Here is a 26,830-nt window from a genome sequence, read left to right on the forward strand (position 1 = left end):
CACAGATCAGATCAGTTTTTATTGATGTCATCAAACACTGACAGAAACAGTAGACAGGAAGTAAATATAAATATCAGCTGACTGTTGGAAACACCACAGCCGTTACTATGGAAACCTGAGGAAAAGCCTGCCAAATACAAACAAGATTAAAAACTAAGCATATGCAGCATAGCAACCCCTCCCACCCCATCACAGAGGGGGAGGAGTCAGAGAGACACTAACTTCCTGTTAGCTTTTTGGTTTGAATCCCAGCAGGACAGATTATAAATTTCTATTTAAATATAAAGATTAAATAAGTCTAGAGAGACAAAGTAGACAACAATAGATACTCTGGAGTGACACAGGAAAACTAGAAACTCTGGATTAAAAATACATGGGATGTCACCCACCCACAGCAGGGCAGGCAGGATAAAGTCTCTCCTAACGACTGAACAGTTGAATCCTGAGAGGAACAGTCATCGGTAAATGGGCGGGGCTACAATGTGACGTCATAATCTGCTGATTGTTAAGCCGCAACATAAACGCTAGACTGGAACATTCATGAGAAAAGAGTTGACTCATTAACTTCTCAATAACACTCAAGGTCTCATTTACATACCATTATGGTCAAAGTAACATTAACATTCAATTCACATCTCATTAAGGTCTCTTCTTTAACATTTCATCAGAAGTCTGACGGCTGTTTGTCTGTATGTTTTCTCATAAATGATAGTTTATTTGATTTATTTTATGTTGATTTCAAAGTTAATAAATACTTGAATCATTGGAAACTGTTTCCACTACATTTCTACCTGGAGCTGGTTTTTGTGACAAACTGCTTTCCATCACAATTATGCAAACATGATCATGTGACACATGCTTATTTTACGGTTATTTTATGTTGTGAGAATAAAAATGATTTCTGATCTTGTCAACAGCTCAAAGGTTCAGACATCAAACTGACTGGTGAAGGTTTCAGGACTTTTCTCGAATTTCAGTTCTGTTGTTTATGAAATTATGTGCAAAAACACACCCTGGAAATAAAAGAGCTGTAGTTTTAAGAGTTCCAAGTGAAAAATTCCTGCTCTTCTTTCCGTAATCCTGTTGATGTACAACAGAAACAGACTTCTGCACGATGATGCTGATGGTGTCGTCAACTCTGACTGACCAGCTTTAGTGAGGCAGACAGAATTATTTTAACACCCCAGCCAATAAGGACGCAGCGGCCATGTTTCTGCTGAAGTTGTTTTCATAATCTGGTCACCGTGGAAACAAATATTCATGTTCAGTCCTCAGGCTCCACCCCCATCCAGCTGGCTTCAGTCTCAGCAGGTGTATTATTAAACGTCAACATCCCAGAATCCTTTGCACTTGTCCAGGATAAGCCCCGCCCCCTATAGAGAGGTGGAGCCTGAAAGGAGCTCAGGTGTTTAAGTGACAGAATGATGACAGCAGCAGGACGCGTTACAGACACACCTGAGGTCATTGTGACATCACAACTTCAAATCTGATCTCTTACTGAATAAAACGGGACAAGAGGGAGGGGCTTAACCAGGGGTAAATTCAGGCAACAGCAGGTGTCAGGTGTTTGGATCTTGGAAGTGTGACTGGGTCTCATCTTCAGTGTGTGATTGACTGCTGTCCTCAGCATGTGATTGGCTCTTATCCCCAGGCTGTGATTGGCTCTTGCTGTCGGCGTGTTTGAACATCAGGATGGAGTTGTATATTTTGAGGGCAGGTCCAAGTTTGATTGACATGATCCTGACGATATCCCGCTGGGTGAGCAGCAGCAAGGCCCGTCCATCTATTTGCTATAGAGGAGTAATAACCAATCAGATCACAGCCCTATGATGACTTCATATTGACAGAAGCTTACTGGCCGTCTCACCTCATCCCTGAATTGTTTGGCCTGTTCCTCGCAGCCAGGAAGAGACTCGATGAAGTTGGACACCTGCAGAGAGAAGGACCGTAACACCGGCTCATCAAGACCAGTCAATACCTATGTACTGTTGCCATAGCAACGACTCTTTACAGACCAGAGAGAGAGAAAAACACCTGTAGCCTCTTTCTTGTTGTCCTCACCTGTTGGACACTCCAGTGTTGGACAGTCTCTGCATGAACTCCAACTACTCCCGGCAGCAGTTTACGATGTTGTTCCCAACAGAGGGACAGGTCGCGTCCCGGCTGCGCCGACATGGCCGACAGGAAGACGGACTGGTGGAGGGCGGCCTGCAGACTGGACTCTGGACAGAAGACACAGAGGTGGACAGAGACAGAGTCAACAAGATACAGAGACCACACAGGCTTAATGTAACAGGAAAAGTCAAACGCTTCAGTAACTGTGAGGAATCATCTGGAACTCAGTATGAATCTAATCCATCACTATGATTAGCAACAGATCCTGGTCCTGGAGCAGCTCAGACCCGTCTCACTTGGATTAGAACTGGCAATGAAACATGAACCGACCCATCTCTCTGGTCTCAGATCAGGACCAGGAATAAGACCAGAACATACCCATCTTACCAGTCTTAGATCAGGACCGGCTACGAGCCCAGAACCGACCTGCCTCACCATTCTTAGGTCAGGACCAGCTACGAGACCGGAACCGACCTGCCTAACCATTCTTGGATCAGGACCGGCTATGAGACCGAAACCGACCTGCCTCACCATTCTTAGATCAGGACCGGCTACGAGACCAGGACCGACTTGCCTAACCATTCTTGGATCAGGACCGGCTACGAGACCGGAACCGACCTGCCTCACCATTCTTAGATCAGGAACGGCTACGAGACCAGAACCGACCTGCATAACCATTCTTGGATCAGGACCGGCTACGAGACCAGAACCGACCTGTCTCACCCCTCTGAGCATCATGTGATCAGTGATGAGTCTGCAGTCCTACACAGGATGGAGCACAGACCACAATCAACACTGCAGTTACCATAGCGAGCTGTTTCTATGGAAACGGCCACTTCATCTGCCTGCTGTTCCCATGGAAACACAGTAAGGAGAGCCGGGGGTGTCAGAGTGTGTGTTTAAATAAGTGACCATTTAAACCATCACAAAGTGGCTGCAGCAGCTCTCAACTGACTCTGCCTCCTCGTTGTCATGGCAACAGAAGACAGGACTGCCTCTGAACACAGAACACACTTGTCTTCACTTAACTCAAGTCACATGATGTCTGCAGTACACAAGACACACACACGTCAGATTGTTGTCATCTTCTGAAGGTCTTTAGTTTTTCTCATCTAGTCCCGATACCTGATCATCTCCGGTCCAGTCCTGATACCGGATCATCTTCGGTCCAGTCCTGATACCGGATCATCTGCAGGAAGATGGTTAACGTTTCCATGGAGATGTGGTCCAAAAGTAAGCTAACCATTGTGGTTACGGTGTTCTATAATTTCCTGGTAGCTAGAGCCACAAGGAGTAATCTGCTTTGATAAATCACCTAGTAAGCAGAGAGATGGGGATGGGGGATCTGGCAGCCCTAAACAGAGATAATGATGCAGTGACCTCTTCCCAGAGCCAGGTGGGGCGTGTCAGTGTGGTGTTGAGTGAGCATTTTAAACATCCTTTCCCCAGTTTAGTAAATTCCGACAGTACTTTATACTGTACGGGACATGAAATGAATGTTCTTGCAAATCTGGGCTGGCATCAGGAGAGATGGATCAATCTTTGGTCCAATTTTATGGATGGTATTGAGAGTGTCTCCTGTAATTTTCCTATCAGACTATAAAATTAGGACCAACGTTTTTTGGGGGGATTTAAATCAGCTGTAAAGTTAATGCAGAGTTCCAAGTCGGTGGGTGTAAATTTTAGTTGTTAGAAGTCAGGAAGGAAGGCATCAGGTCTGACCATCTTCGGGGGAACTTAACTCTGACATATGAATCATTCAGGTAGAAAAAATGCTCCTAACTCAGGCGAGAACCAAAGAAGAAGAGTCAGGACTAAAGGCTACAGCAGATGAAAAGAATCTAAAAGTGATGTTCTGAAGAAACAGGAACAAATCCAGCAAAGACCTGAACCAGGACCTGAGAGATGCATCTGGGCCACCTACTGTTGGGCGAAGCCTCATCAGAAATGGTCTCCATGGAAACACTGCTGTCAAGAAGCCGTGTTTAAGGCAGGTATGTCACACAAAAACTGGACTGATCAGTGGCAAGAGGTCTGATGGAGAGATGGATCCTCCCCAGAACCCGGGCCTCAGCAGGTCTGATGAAGGGACATATCCTGCCCAGAACCCAAACCTCAATAATACTGAAGCAGGGTGAGATCTTCTGGACATAGAACGGAACAAAAGGCAGAAACATCCAAAGAAGAGCTTTGGAAAGTCCTTCAAGGATCCTGGAGAACTGTTCCTGAAGACTACTTAAAGAAATAAGAGAAAGCTTCTCTAAGAGGGTTCAGACTGGGATAAGAACTAAAAAATGGACCGTCTGTGGTTCTAACTCTGGTACTGGATTTAGACTGATGTAAATAGTTGCTTCCTGTTTGAAGATGCTCACACAGTGCTGAGTCAGAACTGTTTACGCTGTCCTGCTCTAAGCTGTGTGAGCATTCTGGTTTTGGATCCAGCGGTCAGCCTCCTCCTCCAATGGTGCAGAGAAGGAGGAAGAAGAGGAGGATGAAGAGGAGGAAGCAGAGCTGCTGTGTTTCAGCATTGAATCCTCCAGATAGAAACTAACAGCAGCTATTTGCTTTAATCAGCACAAACATCACATACACCCTCTCTGACATCACATTCTTGGTTTCCATGGAAACACTCTTATTAGTGACTTCAGCGTGAGGAGTCATGTGACGGATGTGAAACATCAGCTGTGTAGAAGGATAAGACACATCCTTCTTACTTTAAATGACATAATCTCCTCTTCTGCGGCAGTCACATGACTACTGCAGAGTCATGTGACTGTTGCAGAGTCGCGTGGTTGATCTGAGACAGACTGATGGACTTTACCTCTGTCAGACAGCAGCTCAGTCTCAGTCCTGCTGTGATCAGAGATAATAAACCAGCTGATTACCTGTGGTCCAACCTAACCTTCAGGTTACCATCCATCCACGTTGTCATGGTTACAGCTCTGTGAACTGTGACGGCTGGTCCTGAACCTAATTTCAAATCACCCGGAAATTTCACACCAAGGATATGGTTTGGATAACTATAAAATAATGGCTCTCAATCGCGAACTGCGGCATCATCGGTGGGTAAAAACTGATTCCCTTGCCAGACCGCTGGATTAGTAATGTTTCAATCAAGTTAAAAAAAAAAAAGTCAAAACCATATCAATGTTGCCTGACAATGTTCGTGCTAGTGCTGTACGGTTCTGTATTCAGAGGCAGACCTGCCTTCTGTAAAAAAAAAAACTAACTAAACAGACCAAATAATAATATTCAGAAAAGAAGGAATCCTGTGGCAGTGGTGGACAACGTGGTGTTACATGTCCATCTTTCCAGCTACTGGATAGCCACCGCAGCAGACACCACCGAAGAAGAAGCCTCCTCCTCCGCCTGAAGATGGCAGGATGACTACAGACCACCTGATGAAAATATAGTTCAGATAGACTGAGGTCAATCAAACACTGGAATCATTTAATAAGAGGAAAACCTGTATGTTGCTGAGCCGTTATGTTACCTGGCAACCAGTTTAAAATGTGTAATGTGACTTATGTCAGCTCATGTTAACATCCGATTGTTTATGCTATACTGTGTGAGCATTCTGGTTCTGGATCCAGCTGGTTATAATGAAGCCTGTGACTGAAACATCAACTCGCAGGTCCAGATCTCCAGCATGTTTAGTTTAGTTCTGGTTAAACTGGTGTGAACGCGGGCCAGTTCACCAGAAAGTGCCGCGGTTGTGAGTCTCCAGAATGGAACAAGGACCAGAACCGTGTCTGTGTGAAAGCCCCTTGACAGGCAGATGTTGCTGAACCAACACCAGTCTGATGAACTGGTACCACAGCGTGGAACTGGCTGTTTCAGAGGTTCAGTTCAAGCACATCTGTCCACCTGTCTGTTGTCGTGGCGATATAGTGTGGTCCACAGAGCACAAATACTTCTGGAACCAGAACTCCCAGACCAACCTGGACTGATGGCTCTGAGGTTAAGCTGCTCCTCTTCCTGTTTCACTTGGAGAAATTCGGTTGGCTGCTGCAGTCTGTGAGGGCGGAGTCAAAAAGGAAGAAATGAAGCATCATCATCATCATCATCATCATCATCCATATCATTATCACCACCATCAGTGTTTGAAGATTTGTCTCATTTTCAGGTTTCTGCCTTCTCTCCTCCATCCTCCTGATTAGGACCAGGAAAGAGCATGGAGGAGAGAAGATGAAGAAAGGGTGGAGGAAAGGCTGAGGAGACAGGATGGAGGAGAAACGTTGAGATAGGATGGAAGAAACTCCACTTGGAATCACTGAACCTTTCTGAAACAAAACTCAGTCTGACTAATGTCCTCTGACGTCAGGAAAACTGTGTGTTATATGATATAACCACATATTGTTTACACAAAACACATAAAACACAACTTTTACCCTGTAAGAAACTTAGATGTACTGTTTACACCCTCTGCAAATCAATGAGCCAATCACAGAGCGGCTTCTCCATCTGTCACACCTACCGATCCACCAGTCGTCTTCTTTTGCCAAGAGGAAGCAGCAGCTGCTCGTCCTTGTCCTCCGCCTTCACTTCAAGTTCTCTCCTGTTCCACACATCAAGGTAAAGACAGAAAGACAGACACATAAATGGATGGACGAACAGACAGTGAGACGGTAGATTGACTGGGCCAGTGCTACCCCTGCTGTCTGCTAAGAACACTAAATTAATGAGTCAGCATTCTGTCGTCATTTCCTGTTTGTGCTGTTTACATCTCCTGATGAGATTACCTGTTGCTTTGGTGATGTATTGTGACAGGTATGAGGGTGATGGATCTCTCTCCTCCCAGCCTATCGGGAAAAACCACCTCCTTTCGCATGTTAATGTCTGAATAAGGACAGCCGAAGGCACTGGGTGAGAGACAGAGCAGACAGAGACAGAGAGAGAAGAAAAACAAGACATGGATTTTTATTCAGAGAAAACTAATGAGCAACGAACATTGGTAAGCAATTTCAGAAATAAGAAAGTCAGCAGTCAGAACAAGTAGTCAGCTGTCTTGATAAAACCCATTCTGTGTTTGGTTACGTAAGTAATTTGGTCCGTTTTCAGGGAGCTTAGCTATCTGTCGCTTGTCACAGAAGACCAAAACAATACCACCGGAAATCGCGGGGGACTCAGAGAAAACTAATGAGCAACGAACATTGGTAAGCGATGTGAGACATAAGAAAGTCAGCAGTCAGAACCACGAGTCAGCAGTCAGAAAGAGTCGTCAGCATTAACAACAAGTAGCCAGCAGTCAGAATGATGAAAAAAAAAAAATAATAAAATAAAATAAATTAAAAAAAATAAATAAATAAATAAATAAATAAAAAAATAAAAAATAAAAAAAAAAAAGAACCACGAGTCAGCAGTCAGAAAGAGTCGTCAGCATTAACAACAAGTAGCCAGCAGTCAGAATGATGAGTCAGGAGTCAGAACCACGAGTCAGCAGTCAGAAAGAGTCGTCAGCATTAACAACAAGTAGCCAGCAGTCAGAATGATGAGTCAGGAGTCAGAACCACGAGTCAGCAGTCAGAAAGAGTCGTCAGCATTAACAACAAGTAGCCAGCAGTCAGAATGATGAGTCAGGAGTCAGAACCATGAGTTAGCAGTCAGAAAGAGTAGTCAGCATTAACAACAAGTAGCCAGCAGTCAGAATGATGAGTCAGCATTAAGAACCACGAGTCAGCAGTCAGAAAGAGTAGTCAGCATTAACAACAAGTAGCCAGCAGTCAGAACCATGAGTTAGCAGTCAGAAAGAGTAGTCAGCATTAACAACAAGTAGCCAGCGGTCAGAATGATGAGTCAGCAGTCAGAACCACGAGTCAGCAGTCAGAAAGAGTAGTCAGCATTAACAACAAGTAGCCAGCAGTCAGAATGATGAGTCAGCAGTCAGAACCATGAGTTAGCAGTCAGAAAGAGTCGTCAGCATTAACAACAAGTAGCCAGCGGTCAGAATGATGAGTCAACAGTCAGAACCACGAGTCAGCAGTCAGAAAGAGTAGTCAGCATTAACAACAAGTAGCCAGCAGTCAGAATGATGAGTCAGCAGTCAGAACCATGAGTCAGCAGTCAGAAAGAGTAGTCAGCATTAAGAAGCAGTAGTCAGCAGTCAGAATAATCGGTCAGCAGTCAGAGCAAGTAGTCAGCATTCTGAACAATGAGTCAGCAGTCAGAATGAATAGCTAGCAATCAGAACGAGTAGTTAGCAGTCAGAATGAATAGCTAGCAATCAGAACGAGTAGTTAGCAGTCAGAACGAGTAGTTAGCAGTTAGAACGAGTAGTTAGAAGTCAGAATAAGTGGTTGGCAGTTAGAATGAGTAGTTCGCATTTAGAATGATTAGTCAGCAGTCAGACCGAATAGTCAGCACAAAGAACAATGAGTCAGCAGTCAGAATGAGTAGTCAGCATTAAGAACGATGAGTCAGCAGTCAGAACGAGTAGTCACCAGTCAGAATGAGTAGTTAGCAGTCAGAATGAGTAGTTAGCATTTAGAATGATTAGTCAGCAGTCAGACCGAATGTCAGCATTAAGAACGATGAGTCAGCAGTCAGAACGAGTAGTCAGCATTAAGAACGACGAGTCAGCAGTCAGAATGAGTAGTCACCAGTCAAAACGAGTAGTTAGCAATCAGAACGAGTAGTTAACAGTCAGAGCGAGTAGTTAGCAGTCAGAATGAGTAGTTAGCATTTAGAATGATTAGTCAGCAGTCAGACCAAATGTCAGCATTAAGAACGATGAGTCAGCAGTCAGAACGAGTAGTCAGCAGTCAGAACGAGTAGTTAGCAATCAAAACGAGTAGTTAACAGTCAGAGCGAGTAGTTAGCAGTCAGAATGAGTAGTTAGCATTTAGAATGATTAGTCAGCAGTCAGACTGAATGTCAGCATTAAGAACGATGAGTCATCAGTCAGAACGAGTAGTCAGCAGTCAGAACGAGTAGTTAGCATCAGAACGAGTAGTTAACAGTCAGAGCGAGTAGTTAGCAGTCAGAATGAGTAGTTAGCATATAGAATGATTAGTCAGCAGTCAGACCGAATGTCAGCATTAAGAATGATGAGTCAGCAGTCAGAACGAGTAGTCAGCATTAAGAACGATGAGTCAGCAGTCAGAACGCGTAGTCACCAGTCAGAACGAGTAGTTAGCAGTCAGAGCGAGTAGTTAAGATTCTGAACAATGAATCAGCAGTCAGAATAAATAGCTAGCAATCAGAACGAGTAGTTAGCAGTCAGAATGAGTAGTTAGCAGTCAGAACGAGTAGTTAGCAGTCAGAACGAGTAGTTAGCAATCAGAGCGAGTAGTTAGCAGTCAGAACGAGTAGTTAGCAGTCAGACCGAGTAGTTAAAAGTCAGAATGATGAGTCAGCAGTTAGAATAATGAGTCAAAAGGTAGAACAATGAGACAACTACCTGTGGTGTCCAGTGTATTTGGCTCCTTTGATGTGTCCCACTCCTCTGCAGCCTGCAGTGGGACACACTCCCTGAGAAGGGGAGGACAGGGGGGAGGAACCTGTCTCACACATATAGAGAATGTTATCGAAGACACAATAACTGTTTCTATGCTGACGCATCTTACTCTGACCCGACTGACCTGTCTTGCTTTGACCCGTCTGTCTGACATGTCTCACTCAGAATTGTCTTTGCGACCTGTCTCACTCTGAACCCTGTCTGACCTGTCTCACTCTCAACCCTCTATCTGACCTGTTTATATGACCTGTCTCACTCTAAATTGTCTGTCTAACCTGTCTTACTCTGAACCCTCTGTCTGACCTGTCTTACTCTGACCCATCTGTCTGACCTTTCTCACTCTGACCAGTCTATATGACCTGTCTCACTCTGAATTGTCTGTCTAACCTGTCTCACTCTGACCCGACTGTCTGACCTGTCTCACTCTCAACCCTCTGTCTGACCTGTTTATATGACCTGTCTCACTCTAAATTGTCTGTCTAACCTGTCTTACTCTGAACCCTCTGTCTGACCTGTCTTACTCTGACCCATCTGTCTGACCTTTCTCACTCTGACCAGTCTATATGACCTGTTTCACTCTGAATTGTCTGCCTAACCTGTCTCACTCTGACCCGACTGTCTGACCTGTCTCACTCTGAACAGTCTGTCTGACCTGTCTCACTCAGAATTGTCTTTATGACCCGTTTCACTCTGAACCATCTGCCTTGCCTGTCTCACTCTGAACAGTCTGTCTGACCTGTCTCACTCTGAACCCATCTGTCTGACCTGTCTCACTCTGACCCGACTGTCTGACCTTTCTCACTCTGACCCGTCTGTCTGACCTCTCTTACTTTGAACCTCTGTCTGACCTTTCTCTCTCTGACACATCTGTCTGACCTGTCTCACTCTGAACAGTCTGTCTGACCTGCCTCACTCTCAACCCTCTGTCTGACCTGTTTATATGACCTGTCTCACTCTAAATTGTCTGTCTAACCTGTCTTACTCTGAACCCTCTGTCTGACCTGTCTTACTCTGACCCATCTGTCTGACCTGTCTCACTCGGAATTGTCTTTATGACCCGTTTCACTCTGAACCATCTGTCTTACCTGTCTCACTCTGAACAGTCTGTCTGACCTTTCTCACTCTGACCCGTCTGTCTGCACTCTCTTACTTTGAACCCTCTGTCTGACCTTTCTCTCTCTGACACATCTGTCTGACCTGTCTCACTCTGAACAGTCTGTCTGACCTGCCTCACTCTAAACCCTCTGTCTGACCTGTCTCACTCTGACTGTCTATATGACCTGTCTCACTCTGTCCCATCTGTCTGACCTGGGGGTGGTTCCAGAGGGTGTCCTGTGCGTTGACACCAGCCAACAGGATGCAGGTCACAGTGGTCACTGTCACACCACACGTCAAACTGAGAGGACCAGCCATCATAGTGGATCTGTATGTACACACCCGGTTACCTCATCACATACTTTAAGACATCACTGAGGTACTTGGACAGGTAAATCGCAGACAGTACCTTCACCCTGTAGTCTTCAGTGTCCACTACCGTGGCAACTCGGATCAACATGGGGTTCCTTTTGTCAACTGCCTCAACTTTGTGGTTAACCTGGAAACCATGTGGAGCTCTCTGATTGGACAGAAACAGCTGTCAGTCATCACACAGAATTTTCATTTGACCTGCCTTCCCTTCAAGCGCCTCCTCTCACCAGTGTGAATGCTGAACTGGGAGCAGCTGTAGAACCAGTTTGCTGCAGGTACTCCTCCCAGAGAAAGTTCTCAGGATTGGGATGACCTGAAAGATAAAAGTACTTCAGAGTGATACTGCAACGACATTAAGTACTTTACTTGAAATGTGTCAAAGTACAAGATGTAGTAGTACTGTGAGTATTAGAGCATTGTGTATTAGTACTGTGAGTATAAGAATGGTGTGTAAAAGTACAACATACCCTGTGGGGCAGTCAGAGGACGTCCCTGCTCTTCACACCAGCCGACAGGATGGATGTATGGGCTGCTGCTGTCACACCTGATCAATCATTATATCATCTGTCAGCCTGCTAGAAACAATCAATACTACAGCTAACAATAAGGAATGTGGTTCTGATACTACTGGCACTGTTACAACATGTCTGTCTGTCCATCATATTATCTGTCTGTCTGTCTGTCCATCTTTTGACCTGTCTGTCTCACCAGTAATCATATGTATCGTCCCAGTTGTCAAAGTGAACCAGGAAGCGGTCATTGATGACATCAGTAACGGAGGCGACACAGACCAGACCGGGGTTCTTCTTGTCCACTGCCTCCAACTTCATCCCCACCTGGAACTCTGAGACAGACTGAGACAGAGAGAGACACGTCTGTATTGACAAGTAAGAACAGGTGTGTACAGACAGGTTGAGAGCCAGTTAGGTGGATAGACAGAGATGTGGACAGATAGACAGACAGGTGTGTACTCACTGCAGAGCGACAGGTGAACAGAGTGAGCGGAGCAGCATGAGAGCCTGAGGACTGAAGGTAGCTCTGCCAGTCAAACTCTGCTTCAGTCTGACCTGCAAACAAAGACCAGGTAGATGTTCTCACCTGTGCCAGGTGGTGTACCTGTCAGGGTTGGGCAGTCTGCTCACCTTTAGGAGGGTGGAGCTTGTGCTTGTGCTCTTTACACCAGCCTACTGACTTGATGTCTGCTGAGTCAGCATTTACCCAGAAGTCATAGCATTCTGAGTAACCATCGATATGGAGACGCAGCCGACAGCCAATCACCTGACAGAGAAACAAGAAACTCACCTGGCAGTCCTCTCAGAGGTGTGTGTGTGTGTGTGTGTGTGTGTGTGTGTGTGTGTGTGTGTGTGTGAGTTACCTCGGCAACCGTCAGCACACAAAACATCGAAGGATGTAGCGGATCAATACCTTCAAGCTTCATTCCCACTTTAAAACTGGCTCTCTTGCTGGGAAAGGACTGGGCCTGACAGACAGGTGAGGTCAGACAGGTGAGTGTGGTTCAGATATATGTTACAGATGTATTTCTCTGGGTGTGTGTTACCTGTATGAAGAGGGTGGGCGGAGCTGCTTCAGCCTTTTGCTCATTTAGGTACTGCTGCCAGGACCAGGACCGCCTCTTCACACTTACTGAGGACCAAGAGACATCAGCCAATCACATCGCTGCTCTGATTCAATAACAACAGCAACTTCCAGCACCTGAAGTGAGCAGGCAGCCCTCTCAGCTGCTCTGTGTATTGCTGCGTTTTTTTAAGTATTTTAAGTTTGTTGTACTTTTTATTGTCACGTCTTCTTGCTTTTTAATTTACTTTATCATTCATATATCTCATGGATATGCATACAGCAAAGCACAACTCCTGTTTCACTAACTTGAGGGAAGATCTGCTGGACCTCAGAGACAAAGCTCTCGCCAGCATCCATCACAATAACCTAACGGAATTTAAGCAGAAGTACCAGGTTTACCTTAGCCAAAGCTAAGCTTCTAGCTTCATTACCCAGAGCTAAGCTTCTAGGAGGTTGTTTTCCTCCTGGCCACTCTGTGGCAGTGCCAGTCTGGCTACAACCACCTGGGTTACCACCGTGATTAGTGGGCGGCGTTACAGCCCTTTTTAACAGCGGGTGTGTTTGCTCCGCCAGCCTTCTTTTCCTTCTTCAATCTCCCGTGGTAGTTGTGGCTGGCGTGGCGGAGCTGTAGCCGTGGCGTGCTGTTTACGGTGGGTCGGGCTTCCACACAGCTTGAGTGGCTGCTGGGGTGTGGAGAGCTGACTGCTCTGCTGAATGCGGGGTGCGCGGCTGGTTGTCTGCTCTTATCACTGGACAGCCGAATCGTGGGATCTGAGGCGTTGTGAACAATCTCCTGAAATCATCTCTCATTTAATTTGGCTCTGTCCTCACTCCTGTTTCGGCAACATTTATGTGATAAGCTAGAAGCTTAGCTCTGGATAATGAAGCTAGAATGTTAGCTCTGGATTATTTAGCTAGAATGTTAGCTCTGGATTATTAAGCTAGAATGTTAGCTCTGGATTATTAAGCTAGAATGTTAGCTCTGGATCATTTAGCTAGAATGTTAGCTCTGGATTATTAAGCTAGAATGTTAGCTCTGGATTATTAAGCTAGAAGCTTAGCTCTGGATAATGAAGCTAGAAGGTTAGTTCTGGATAATGAAGCTAGAAGGTTAGTTCTGGATAATGAAGCTAGAAGCTTAGCTCTGGCTAATGAAGCTAGAATGTTAGCTCTGGATTATTAAACTAGAATGTTAGCTCTGGATTATTTAGCTAGAATGTTAGCTCTGGATTATTAAGCTAGAATGTTAGCTCTGGATTATTAAGCTAGAATGTTAGCTCTGGATAATGAAGCTAGAAAGTTAGTTCTGGATAATGAAGCTAGAAGCTTAGCTCTGGATAATGAAGCTAGAAGGTTAGTTCTGGATAATGAAGCTAGAAGCTTAGCTCTGGCTAATGAAGCTAGAAGCTTAGCTCTGGCTAATGAAGCTAGAAGCTTAGCTCTGGCTAATGAAGCTAGAATGTTAGCTCTGGATTATTTAGCTAGAATGTTAGCGCTGGATTATTAAGCTAGAATGTTAGCTCTGGATTATTTAGCTAGAATGTTAGCTCTGGATTATTTAGCTAGAATGTTAGCTCTGGATTATTAAGCTAGAATGTTAGCTCTGGATTATTAAGCTAGAATGTTAGCTCTGGATTATTAAGCTAAAATGTTAGCTCTGGATTATTTAGCTAGAATGTTAGCTCTGGATTATTAAGCTAGAATGTTAGCTCTGGATTATTAAGCTAGAATGTTAGCTCTGGATTATTAAGCTAAAATGTTAGCTCTGGATTATTTAGCTAGAATGTTAGCTCTGGATTATTAAGGTAGAAGCTTAGCTCTGGATAATGAAGCTAGAAGGTTTGATCTGGCTAATGAAGCTAGAATGTTAGCGCTGGATTATTTAGCTAGAATGTTAGCTCTGGATTATTAAGATAGAATGTTTGCTCTGGATTATTAAGCTAGAATGTTAGCTCTGGATTATTTAGCTAGAATGTTAGCTCTGGATTATTAAGCTAGAAGCTTAGCTCTGGATAATGAAGGTAGAAGCTTAGCTCTGGCTAATGAAGCTAGAAGCTTAGCTCTGGATAATGATGCTAGAAGCTTAGCTCTGGATAATGAAGCTAGAAGCTTAGCTCTGGATAATGATGCTAGAAGCTTAGCTCTGGATAATGAAGCTAGAAGCTTAGCTCTGGCTAATGAAGCTAGAAGCTTAGCTCTGGCTAATGAAGCTAGAAGCTTAGTTCTGGATAATGATGCTAGAAGCTTAGCTCTGGATAATGAAGCTAGAAGCTTAGCTCTGGCTAATGAAGCTAGAAGCTTAGCTCTGGCTAATGAAGCTAGAAGCTTAGCTCTGGCTAATGAAGCTAGAAGCTTAGTTCTGGATAATAAAGCTAGAAGCTTAGCTCTGGCTAATGAAGCTAGAAGCTTAGTTCTGGATAATGAAGCTAGAAGCTTAGTTCTGGATAATGAAGCTAGAAGCTTAGCTCTGGATAATGAAGCTAGAAGCTTAGCTCTGGCTAATGAAGCTAGAAGCTTAGTTCTGGCTAATGAAGCTAGAAGGTTAGTTCTGGATAATGAAGCTAGAAGCTTAGCTCTGGCTAATGAAGCTAGAAGCTTAGCTCTGGCTAATGAACCTAGAAGCTTAGTTCTGGATAATGAAGCTAGAAGCTTAGCTCTGGCTAATGAAGCTAGAAGCTTAGCTCTGGCTAATGAAGCTAGAAGCTTAGCTCTGGCTAATGAAGCTAGAAGCTTTGTTCTGGATAATAAAGCTAGAAGCTTAGCTCTGGCTAATGAAGCTAGAAGCTTAGCTCTGGCTAATGAAGCTAGAAGCTTAGTTCTGGCTAATGAAGCTAGAAGCTTAGTTCTGGATAATGATGCTAGAAGCTTAGTTCTGGCTAATGAAGCTAGAAGCTTAGTTCTGGCTAATGAAGCTAGAAGCTTAGTTCTGGATAATGATGCTAGAAGCTTAGTTCTGGCTAATGAAGCTAGAAGCTTAGTTCTGGATAATGAAGCTAGAAGCTTAGCTCTGGCTAATGAAGCTAGAAGCTTAGCTCTGGCTAATGAAGCTAGAAGCTTAGTTCTGGATAATAAAGCTAGAAGCTTAGCTCTGGCTAATGAAGCTAGAAGCTTAGCTCTGGCTAATGAAGCTAGAAGCTTAGTTCTGGATAATGAAGCTAGAAGCTTAGCTCTGGCTAATGAAGCTAGAAGCTTAGTTCTGGGTAATGAAGCTAGAAGCTTAGTTCTGGATAATGAAGCTAGAAGCTTAGCTCTGGCTAATGAAGCTAGAAGCTTAGTTCTGGCTAATGAAGCTAGAAGCTTAGTTCTGGATAATGAAGCTAGAAGCTTAGTTCTGGATAATGATGCTAGAAGCTTAGCTCTGGCTAATGAAGCTAGAAGCTTAGTTCTGGCTAATGAAGCTAGAAGCTTAGTTCTGGATAATGAAGCTAGAAGCTTAGCTCTGGGTAATGAAGCTAGAAGCTTAGTTCTGGCTAATGAAGCTAGAAGCTTAGTTCTGGATAATGAAGCTAGAAGCTTAGTTCTGGATAATGAAGCTAGAAGCTTAGCTCTGGCTAATGAAGCTAGAAGCTTAGTTCTGGCTAATGAAGCTAGAAGCTTAGCTCTGGCTAATGAAGCTAGAAGCTTAGCTCTGGCTAATGAAGCTAGAAGCTTAGTTCTGGATAATGAAGCTAGAAGCTTAGCTCTGGCTAATGAAGCTAGAAGCTTAGTTCTGGCTAATGAAGCTAGAAGCTTAGTTCTGGATAATGATGCTAGAAGCTTAGCTCTGGCTAATGAAGCTAGAAGCTTAGTTCTGGCTAATGAAGCTAGAAGCTTAGTTCTGGATAATGAAGCTAGAAGCTTAGCTCTGGCTAATGAAGCTAGAAGCTTAGTTCTGGATAATGATGCTAGAAGCTTAGTTCTGGCTGAGGCACACATAAGGCAGAGATTCCAACCTTTAATTACCCTGGTACTAACAGGGCATGTCAACTAGCTGGTAGAAAAATTGGACAAACTGTTGGCAGAGTGGGGTGTGCAGGTGTGTTACCTTGAGTGCTGCTGACTTTGTTCTTCATCACCTCCTCTTCCTCTTCTTCTTTGGTTGTTTTCTGTTCAAACAGGAAATAAACAGAGGTGAGGATGATCGTCTGCTCTTCATCTGTCTCCTGTGTGTCATCGCTGAATGAAGGTGAGCTGAATCAAGAATGATGATCAATCGATTAATCAATCGATTGATTAATCGATTGATCAAAGGGTGCATGTCTCATTGGAGAAGGAAGGTCTAGTCTGTGAAGCTTCGTCTCTGGTCCAAACACAGAGTAACAAACTAATCATCTGGTGATTCCGGCTCAGGTGACTTCCTGTCAGGTGAACAGGACTTTGATCCGTTTCATCCTGGAGTCTGGATCAGATCTATTATTGTTCAGTTTGTTCTGTCTATTGATCTGTGAAACTAAATGATTCCAAAGAATCCAAATATTTATTGATTAATAAAACAGGTGCTGGTCGATCGATTAGCAGCTGGACCATCGGGGATGTCCATTCTAACATCCAACAAAGATGAGAGACATTCAGAGAGGATAACTCAAATTTAAGATCAAAATAAGCAACAGCAGATCGATCACAACAAAAACATCAAATAATGAAAAACAACAACAAAAAACCAAACATGTGGATGAATAAACCCCTTGGAGGAGATCAAGCTGTCAGTTTTCCATTATCTTCATCAGGACAGGAAGTCCTCCATTAAAACACACACAGGAAGTTAGCACACTTCCACCTTCAAAATAAAAGTATCTCTGTCCTTGTAAGCAACTTCAAAGTGATTAATCAGGATGATCAGCTTGAAACCCATCAATCAGGTCAATCATGATCAGTTTTAACCTGATCAATCAGGGCGATAGCAATCAGCTTCAAACAGATCAAACAGGACAATGACAATCAGCTTCAGTTATTGATTTGTGATATGATCAATCAGTTAATGTGAATGTTGATTTAGTCTTGAATCATTTTACAGGAACTCCTTTGATGTGACTATTGACTCACAAACAGGTGAGCGATCTATCGCTGATCTGTCTCATTACTGATCACATGAGGCCAGTTCCAGAAGGAGGTTCAAAAGTTTGTGAGTCTAAAAAGAAATTTTGGGTAAACTTACTCTGAGTTTCTGGTTCCCGATAAGCTGCTTTGAGTTGCTGCGTATTTTTATCTAGAAGCACGATAAAAATCAATCATCAGTGGAGCTCTGATACCTGGAGTCACCATGGCAACCACTGTTATTTTCCCTCACGGAGCAAACGACCAAAAACTGCCAAGATATAAATACAGAAATGGCTCAATAAAAGAATTCATATGCCCAAAACTACACGAAAAATTAAACATTTTTTTCCATTAAAACCTATTAAATATATAAATTTAAATATTTAAACACGTTTAAATTTCTTTTGCCATTTTCAACTGTTTTAATTTAACTTTGTGTTAATATTCCTACTTTTCACTTTTCCATGTGATTTTCAGTTCAGTTTATTTATTTGTCAAATTTCCCCCCCCTTTGTTTTTATGCCTGTACTTTTTTCTGTATTTTTTTCCCTTTTACATTTTCTTATCCCCAAAATGACTTGTTTCTGTATTTTATTTTCATCTAACATTTAATTAATTTATTTATTTACTGACACTCTGTTTTTCAGAGTCATATTTATGTCAATATTTCCAATCTTGCATTTTCTTCCACCATTTATTTTTCCAAGCGAATTTATTTTGGTTCTCCTTTTTACATTTCTGTATGAATTTCTGCCTCATTATGTAAATGAGATGAGCAGCCGTTCAAGGCGTGTCCTTGGGGCAGATCCCCATCTACTGGTCAATCTACACAGAGCAGGTCACAGACGGTCGCCATCATTTCTGGCAAAAAATTCCTTGAAATTCTGATTTCCAAGGACGGCTGGAACACACTAACACTTAGCAGATCATAGGCTGTGCAGCCGATCCTTCCTGCCTGATTCTGCCAGGTGTGGCTTTGGGAGGGAAATGAAGGCTTTAAGCCGGTAGAATTCCGGCAGGAGACTGTACAGGATCTTCGGCATGTTGCTCTTTCAGTTGAAAAATCACACAATCAGTGATGACTTCTTCCTGTTTGGTGTGGATGCGGTGACTGGGAGGATGTTCCAGCTACAGACCTGCACAACTAACAGGCTGAAGGTTCTGGTAAAGCTGGCCGTGATGCTCAGAGAACATTGACTGTGTCCTTGAATGAATACTAATATTAACACAAAGTTAATTAAAACAGTTGAAAATGACTAAAGAAATATAAATTTCTCTTACACAGAATCCATGTGGTATTGCTTGAATTGAATTTTCTTGAAAGGAGTGGTTTGATGGATAAATATCATTTAGGACTTTAAATGACACTTCTTTAGTTTGAGTCAAACTAGATAGGACGAACATATTTTTAATATTTTCCTGATTGATTCTGCACCATAGTCGCTTAGAAATACTTCCTTTTCAGTTGGAAAGGGTCAGAGTGAACTGTTAAGCTATTTCGACTGAATTTGTGGATGCCATACATAGTGGTGTCAGTTATATCAGAAATCATTTTGATCTACTGAATCATTGTTTTAAGAGGGAAGGGATTCTTTTGGTCACCATTTTACGTTCTTCAACTGGGCAGTAAAAGCTGAATTTACGACAGAAATCTTGATAGTATTATAGTTCGCCAGTGATCATATCAATAGCGAACTGAAGCCATTTTCTTCTCTGCTGATCTGTCGCTGTGTGATGATGTCATCGTCAGCTAAAGGTGCGCTTCCTCAGCGCCAGTCAGTCAGATTATCAACACAAACATCAGTGTTGGCCCACATGAAGCTGACTGAAATTGACCAGTAACCGTTGTCGCCATCTGACCTCAGTTGCTATAGTAACCAGGTGGGTGAACTCCGGGCTCTTACTGCGAAGGTGAACCGGAAGTGCGTCCTTCGGGTTTGAGCTGACGGATTCAACCAGGAAACAAACAGAGGAACAGGCGCTGATCCGCGGCTGCCCCCGCCGGCCGCAGGGCCTATTGAAGCGGCCGAAGCCACTGGCCTGGTCCGGGCGAGTGGCCGCAGACCCGTATACACGGAGCCAGGGCGAGCCGGGACCAGAACCGAAGTCTAGAGCGAAACTTACCCACTGCGATGATCCGCCTCACTGATCCGACATACGAAACAACACGGAAACGCGGAGACACGGAGCGGTCTGCGCATGCGCCTGAATGAGAGGCGGGGCAGAGAGAGAGAGAGTGAGAGAGAGAGAGTTCATCGCCATGATTGGAACGGACCTGAGACTCCAAAAAAACTTTATTTGCACTTTTCAATAATACAAGCCATACCTTTTTTATGAAACAAATAATTTGTCTAGGCTACTATACAACAACAACAAAAAAAAAGAAAAAAAAAGAGATAAACAGAGGGTGAAAAATAAATGATTTAATAAGAAATACAGAGCTGCACATATCAAAATACATAACGAAAAGGGAGGATCTGAATCAGAAACATTTTTAGAGACACTGATAGAATCCACACAACATTTTAGTTCCACCAGAAAGTTTAAAAACATGGGTTTTCTTTGTAGGAATTTACAATTACGAATGTGAAATTTAGCTAAACAGATTTATAGGTTAATTATGAATTCCAATGAGCTTTTATAGTTAGTCTGGTGGAGGCCTAACAGAACCTGTTTCTGCTATAAATTAAAACTGATTGTTACTTCACAACAAATGAGATCACAGAAATGTTGCCGAAACAGGAGTGAGGACAGAGCCAAATTAAATGAGAGATGATTTCAGGAAATTGTTCACCAAAAAAGTACACAAAACATCAGTATCTGATTTAAATCTCATTAGATAACTTTTTGAGGGATAAAATCTATGTGGAAGTTTGAAGAACACTTTTTTAACTTTGTTAGAGATAAGTAATGATTTGGTAGGAGCCAGACCTTCCTCCACGTCGCATCATACACACATCAATTCTAGTGTAAAATGGCACATGGAAGGGATAAAATATAGTTGTTTTTTTTTTTTTAAAAAAGAGAGCTTTAATTTCTTTATTATTTCTATGGTGGTAAAAGTTTAAACATATTTTGCCCACAGCAGATTGCAGTGGAGAAAGTACAGGGGTTTAGAAAAACCAAGGTCTCTGGTAGAACCACATACACACTCCAGGAAAAAAAGGCTCCAAAACCTTTAGCATTTTCACCAGATGGGATGTTATACTGTTTAAAAATTCCAGCATAAATAAATTAATTTCCGCATTAAATAGTTGATCTAACAACTTTAGATTAGAGTTGTAGATGGAGTTGCAGGAGGAAGAGCAGTCGATCGATTCCAGGCTTCCCCCGACTCCATGCCAAAGTGTCCTTGGTCAAGACACCGATGCCTCCCGATGTGCCTGTTGGGGTTTGAATGTATGTGTGACTGGGTGAATGTGACTTGTAGTGTTGAACGCTTTGGGTTTGACTGGAAAAGCGCTGTATAAGTACAGTTCATTTACCATCTGAAAAACAGAGACCCGCGCTTATATAGAACATCCTTATTATGTCCTTATTATTCCAGATGAAGTATCGGTGAGGTGAAAAGCTGTGCTTATAGATGAGTAACCATGATAACAATGCCAGGTGATAAAAAGCAGACGGGGAGATTTTACACATTGTAATTACAGACCAGGAAAAAATTCCAACCACCATGCTGGGAAAAATTATGATGAGGAATTTTGTTCCAGATTGAGGTAGGAGATTTGTAAAAGTGACAAATCCAGTTGACTTTAAATGTGTTGTTAAGCAAGGAAAAGGAAAAAGAATTTAGACCGCCATATCGACCACAAACACAGAATGTTTTGCAAATAACAGGAAGTGACATCACCAGACACGTACGTACTACAAAATGACTACGAATGTAGACTCTGGTAATGTAGACTCAGATTTTTTGAATCTCAGAAGTGCACCATATTATAATAAGTAAGTCATTACTCGCAGATATTTGATTGTGGTGGTCATGTCAACGGGCTCAGTGTTAAAGATTTTCTATCTGAACTGGTTTGATTTATAGTTTCAGTGAAACTGATCAGACTGATAACATGAAGCATTTATTGATCATGTGAAGTTTCAGAACATCATAACTGAGAGGCGGGCTTCACGTCTGTGGTGTGGTCAGCACCGCTGCCTCACAACATGAAGGTTGCTGGGCCGAGCCTCTGCGGGGGAGGGGCCTTCCAACAGGTACCCTCCTAAGTAGAGTTAGCATGTTCTCCATGTGTGTGCATGGGCTTTTTTCTGGGTACTCTGGCTTTCTCCCACAGCCCAAAGATATGTGTCACTCACATGAGGTCTCTCTAAATTCTCTCTAGGAATGAGTGTGAACATATGATCTGTCCAGGTGTTCCTGCCTCTCTCCTCTAACTGCTGGGAGAGACTCCATTCCCACTGTGACCCTGAACTGGAATAGCCAGTATTAAAAATGGATGGATGGACAGCTGGGAGACAGTTAGGTCTGCTTCTCCTAAGTCCTCAACAATGTCTCAATCTACCTTTGCTTAATGTTTGATGTTTACAAGGTGAAGCAAAAGAGTTTAGGAAAAAAATATACAAGTTTTTGGTTTGTTGCACCAGATCCCAGATCAGCTGAAACCAGTTCAGTTCCACCCTGTATTCCCAGCACACATCAGTGCCTGTTTGCTCCAACAGCTGAGAGGGCTTGGTCCGACCCACCCCATCTGAGCTGGACTTCAGCTGCTGGTCTAAACTTGGAGCTTTGGCAGCCCCTCCCATCAGATCCCCCTCCCTCCCTGCATCTTCCTTCAGAGTGGACCAGCAGTCGGACTGAGAGGAGGTAAGTTCTGCTTTCTGTCTCACTGGTGATAGGAGAGGTCCTAGTGACACATTTTTAAATATTAAGGCATCACAGTCATGCAGATCAAACTGTTTCTATCTTGCTCTCATTAGCAAAAAACCCTCCAAGCTCTGGTCTGTTTAGCTGCTTCTTCAACCAGATGTGGATCCTGTTTTACTCTGAATTCCAGAACTGATTCAGGTTTAGTTTTGTGGACTTGGATCCCACCCAGCCTGGTAGCCACAGTGTGATGTTTTGTTGATTCTGGATCTAGTTAAGACCAGCTGGAATCATAGGATTGGGTGGTTGTTCTGCAGGTTGTGAACTCGGGTCCATCTGACGACAAGCAGAGCTCATCAAACTGTCCCACTGAACTACACAGCGGATCCTTCAGTTACTGAAGGTGGACAGATGTTGGACATGTGGCGCTAACTCTGCCCATTTGGTCATCAGAATCAGAACGCCTGGGCTTACCAAGTGGTTCTGTTTAACCTGCTTGGTAGTTCTGGTCCTAATCTTTACATGCAGAGAGATTCTGGGTTCTGGCTGGTACAGCTGCATCTGCTCTGACTTTTTCAGTCAGTAACTGGGGGGGGGGGGGGGGGGGGTCTGATCCAGAGCTAACAACTGCCAACTGAACCAGAGCAAAATCACAAACAAACAAAGAAGACAAAATGTGTCAAAAACTCACAGAAACAGCTGAATTTCAGCCAGACCTGCTGATTTAACATCTCTGCTGGAAGACGAGCCAGGTCTGATTATGATCTGAGGACCTGAGTGAAAACAACTGTCTCTGATTGGCTGACAACATCCATTTCCTCCTAATGGACAAACATTTGCCTGAGCACCCCACTCTGTCCTCCCCTGGGAACTAAAACCATTAGCCGAAGGTTCCCTACACACACTCGTGGATCAATACACTGCAGGAAAATGACTTGATTAATATTTTATGGGAGCTGGTTTCAGAGGTAGGAAGGAAATGTGGTGAGGGGGCGGAGCCTCTACAAGGCGGCTTTATTTCATTGTAAGTGAAGTGCATTCTGGGAGTGTAGTTCTCAATGACAGACACCGAAGCAGAGCAACAAACAACATCAAAGTTGGAGACAACTGAGTGGCACCAGGCAGAGGAGCATCCCGTCTCCATGGAAACCAGACTGTAAAGACAAAATGATCCTGCATGGCTCTGTGATACTCTGATTGGCTGACATCATCCATTTCCTATCTCTACAGGATGATGTCATCTCCGTCTACCACTTCACTTCCCACTTCCTCCATCCCTTCTCTATGTCACACAGCGACCTCTGATCCCCGACATGTCACCATGGAAACCTACTGGAGGGAAGTCCAGAGCATTGAGGAAGAGAGGGAGGAGGAAGAGGAGGAAGAGGACATGAAGAGCATGGACGGTAAGTCAAAGTGACAGCAGAGCGAGACGTCTGGCTTTTCCGAAAACTCAACCTCCCACATCCAAACAGGAAGTTCCATTCAGTGGAGTTCCCTTCACTAGTATGTTGCGAATGAATCCAGTAGCAGCTTCGTATGGATGTCCATCACCCTCCTGGAAACCACATCTGACCCGAATCGGACCAAATATGTACGGGATTTCACCTTACCACTTAGCAGAAGTAACAGCAGCTGTGATTCCAGGATGATGGAATCCGTCCTCAGGGAGACGGGAACAGATTCATCCCAGAAAAGTTTAATTTTAAAGTTAACCAACAACTGAGGGACGGGCATCTTTCTCAACTGTCTTGTTTCCTGCAGAGGTGGAGATGGAGGCGGCGTGGCTAATGGAGGCGGGGTTATCCTCGCTGGTAACAAGCTCAGCAAGGTCAGAGGAGACAGCTCCCCCAGTAGACGCTGTGCTGTCCACGTTGACACGGCAACAGGCTGCCACAGTGAGGAAGAGGCTGGACAACTACAATGAGACACTGAGGAAGAGAAACAGGCAGCCAATCAGAGATGTGCGAGACGTCTTCACTGAGGTACAACATAAAGCTCATGGGTTGCAATGCTACCATGCTGCCGGCACTCACAATATGATATGTGGGAGATCCAAAAGTAGTGATGGAATGTTTTCTCTTCCTGATTCAGCCTGATGATGACTCAGCAGACCAAGGCTCCTCCCCTTCCCAGCGTCGAGCCGAGTCACCTCCAAGTCGATACCACAACACCACCAAGACCATCCGGCGCAGCACCCACAGAGGTATTACCCTGCACGCTGTTTCATGGATCACATAGTGCTAATCCTTTATATGATTCCTCAGGTGATTCCACAGTTTACACAGTCCTAAAAACTCTTCATCTGTGTTTAATCAGGTGGGTGTGGGGATGTTTTGGTGCTTTGGGTCTGTGGGATGACTTCATGCTGGCTTCCTGTTTGCCTTGTTGTTTTTTACAGTCCGCCCAACTCTCCCAGCGTTCGTTTTTGAAGATCATCTTCCAGAACATCCATCTTCACCAACACACACCAACTCACCCACCCCCACACACTCCCCCCCACACACACACTCAGCAGGGAGTTGGCCAAGACGAGCTGATTGGCTGGTGCGAGACACTCCCTACTCAGAGGGCGTGGCCGAGCACAAAAGGGGCGGGACTTGTTGGGACTGTCTCCGTTTCCACGGAGGCAAAAACAGTGAGTTACAGGTGAGTGTGAACTTTCAGACAGACACTTTCAGACCTTTTCTTTTCGTAGAGCTGAATGGTTCTAGCTGCAGACTGCTGATTGGCTGCTGTAAACTCTGTGTGCATGCGTGTGTGTGTGTGTGTGTGTGTGTGCAGTTTGTATCAGTCTCCCCATCACAGGGTCTCACCTGTGCAGATGATTTGTCATCACGTGACCTCACCCGGCTCGGCTTCATCTCTCACATTGAGCTCTCCACCCTTCCTGGTGCTTGCTTTGGGCGTTCAAACCAAACGCACCCGGCCGCCCGCGCAGCAGGACCAGGGGTGCGCTTTCATTTTCACATTCACGGTCTGAACACAGGTTTGAGACGATGTGCAGTTTCAACTAAAGAGAGACGTCTAAAAAGGAATTCAGGAGGAAATTACTTTTAAAGAACATAAAATCCTGTTGATGGTTCCAGAGGTCCTTCAGGGATCTCACTGGACCTTTATGTGGAGTATAGGAAATCTAGATCTAGATCTTTTCTGAAAGCATTCCATCAGTTCTTTATATATTTGGTGGTTCCTCCAGTTATTGTTATAGTTCCTTTCTTGGGTTCAAGAGATCAGTAGGTTAATAGGTTTAATTGTTTTTTTTATTGTTCCTACAATAGATTCTGTCTTGAGTAGTTCTGTGAAAGACATTAGAAGTTCTTTATGAGGTTCTGCTGGCCCTGGTTCCAGCTGTGTTTGGGCTGATTGTTACTGTGGTAGCTGAGGTGGTTCTCAGTATGTTCCTGATCCAACACATAAAATTCAGATCAATGGTTCAGAGCAGAAGGCCGCTTTAAGGATATTCCTGATGTTTCTCAGGAGGACAAGGAGGCTGTTGTGGTGGTTGTGTTTTTAGAGGTTTTGTAGTTTGTGATTTTGGAAGGAGGTCCACCAAACCCAGTAGCCTGTAAGGGTAATTTATTTAATTCTGTGAAAATCTTTACCACTCTACCTGTCTGGAAAAGCCAGATGATACAACTGGTCCTGAAAAAGTCTTTCTGGCCGGAAAGCCCTTCTCAGAATCAGTCACATCTCTTAAAAACTAGCAAGCCATCATAAAGGGTAAAACACCTGGAACACCTATGGATGTGTAGTCACTGACATAATTGAAAAAAATCTTCCATATTGATTAGCTGATATAAATAATCTTCAAAAAGGGGGACCGGAGGGTGTGCTCCAACTACAGGGGGATCACACTCCTCAGCCTCCCCGGTAAGGTCTATTCAGGGGTGCTGGAGAGGAGGGTCCATCGGATAGTCGAACCTCGGATTGGGGAGGAGCAGTGTGGTTTTCGTCCCAGTCGTGGAACAGTGGACCAGCTCTACACCTTCTTCGGGGTCTTTGAAGGGGCATGGGACTTTGCCCAACCAATCTACATGTGCTTTGTGGACTTGGAAAAGGCATTCGGCCGTGTCCCTCGGGGACTCCTGTGGGGGGTTCTCTGGGAGTATGGAGTGCCGGACCTGCTTGTACGAGCTGTCTGGTCCCTATACAACCGGTGTTTGAGCTTGGTCCGCATTGCCAGCAGTAAATCAGAATCTTTTCCATTGCGGGTTGGACTCCGCCAAGGCTGCCCTTTGTCTCCGATTCTGTTCATAACCTTTATGGACAGAATTTCTAGGTGCAGCCGAGGTGTTGAGGGGATCCGGTTCGGTGGCCTCAGGATTGGGTCTCTTCTCTTTGCGGATGACTCTTACTGGAGCGATTCACAGCCAAGT

The 26,830-nt window shown here is 44.1% G+C and overlaps 2 protein-coding genes and 1 long non-coding RNA gene across 13 annotated transcripts in view; 1 reads left to right on the forward strand and 2 right to left on the reverse strand.

Annotated features, from left to right (window-relative positions):
- LOC121628822 (lethal(3)malignant brain tumor-like protein 4) lies at nt 1-19,840 on the reverse strand. Of its 3 annotated transcripts, none has more exons than XM_041968186.1 (18): nt 19,757-19,840; nt 16,641-16,701; nt 12,597-12,682; nt 12,414-12,518; nt 12,181-12,316; nt 12,014-12,105; nt 11,747-11,892; nt 11,506-11,582; nt 11,266-11,351; nt 11,076-11,186; nt 10,880-10,994; nt 9,515-9,614; nt 6,858-6,977; nt 6,593-6,673; nt 6,057-6,130; nt 2,062-2,222; nt 1,868-1,930; nt 1-1,790 (listed from the first exon to the last, which is right to left on the reverse strand). In XM_041968186.1, the coding sequence occupies exons 2-18, from the start codon at nt 16,666-16,668 to the stop codon at nt 1,560-1,562; spliced, it is 1,812 nt and encodes a 603-aa protein (XP_041824120.1). In that variant the 5' UTR covers nt 16,669-16,701; nt 19,757-19,840; the 3' UTR covers nt 1-1,559. The 3 variants fall into 3 exon arrangements, with proteins under 3 accessions (XP_041824120.1, XP_041824123.1, XP_041824121.1); XM_041968189.1 differs by lacking the exon at nt 19,757-19,840 and adding an exon at nt 19,537-19,617; XM_041968187.1 differs by lacking the exon at nt 19,757-19,840 and adding an exon at nt 17,751-17,801.
- On the reverse strand, nt 9,625-10,069 carry LOC121628863. The gene is made up of 3 exons (XR_006008292.1): nt 10,056-10,069; nt 9,847-9,874; nt 9,625-9,805 (listed from the first exon to the last, which is right to left on the reverse strand). It is a non-coding gene; the product is annotated as an uncharacterized LOC121628863 (long non-coding RNA).
- The window catches only part of arhgap28 (Rho GTPase activating protein 28), a 15,543-nt gene continuing 5,476 nt past the window's right edge, over nt 16,764-26,830 (forward strand). The window contains exons 1-9 of one of the 9 annotated variants that reach the window (XM_041968175.1): nt 16,764-16,781; nt 21,726-21,841; nt 21,999-22,110; nt 22,232-22,451; nt 23,682-23,857; nt 24,216-24,436; nt 24,546-24,657; nt 24,853-25,100; nt 25,236-25,440. In XM_041968175.1, coding sequence (XP_041824109.1) covers nt 22,080-22,110; nt 22,232-22,451; nt 23,682-23,857; nt 24,216-24,436; nt 24,546-24,657; nt 24,853-25,100; nt 25,236-25,440 — 1,213 coding nt within the window. In that variant the 5' untranslated portion in view covers nt 16,764-16,781; nt 21,726-21,841; nt 21,999-22,079. Of the gene's footprint in view, nt 16,782-19,593; nt 21,842-21,969; nt 22,111-22,231; nt 22,452-23,681; nt 23,868-24,215; nt 24,437-24,545; nt 24,658-24,852; nt 25,101-25,235; nt 25,441-26,830 lie in introns of those variants that run through there. The other 8 variants (XM_041968174.1, XM_041968173.1, XM_041968172.1 and 5 more) reach the window with 8 other exon arrangements.

The sequence above is a fragment of the Melanotaenia boesemani genome, chromosome 18 (assembly GCF_017639745.1).
Source record: "Melanotaenia boesemani isolate fMelBoe1 chromosome 18, fMelBoe1.pri, whole genome shotgun sequence".
NCBI classification, from domain to species: Eukaryota; Metazoa; Chordata; class Actinopteri; order Atheriniformes; family Melanotaeniidae; genus Melanotaenia; species Melanotaenia boesemani.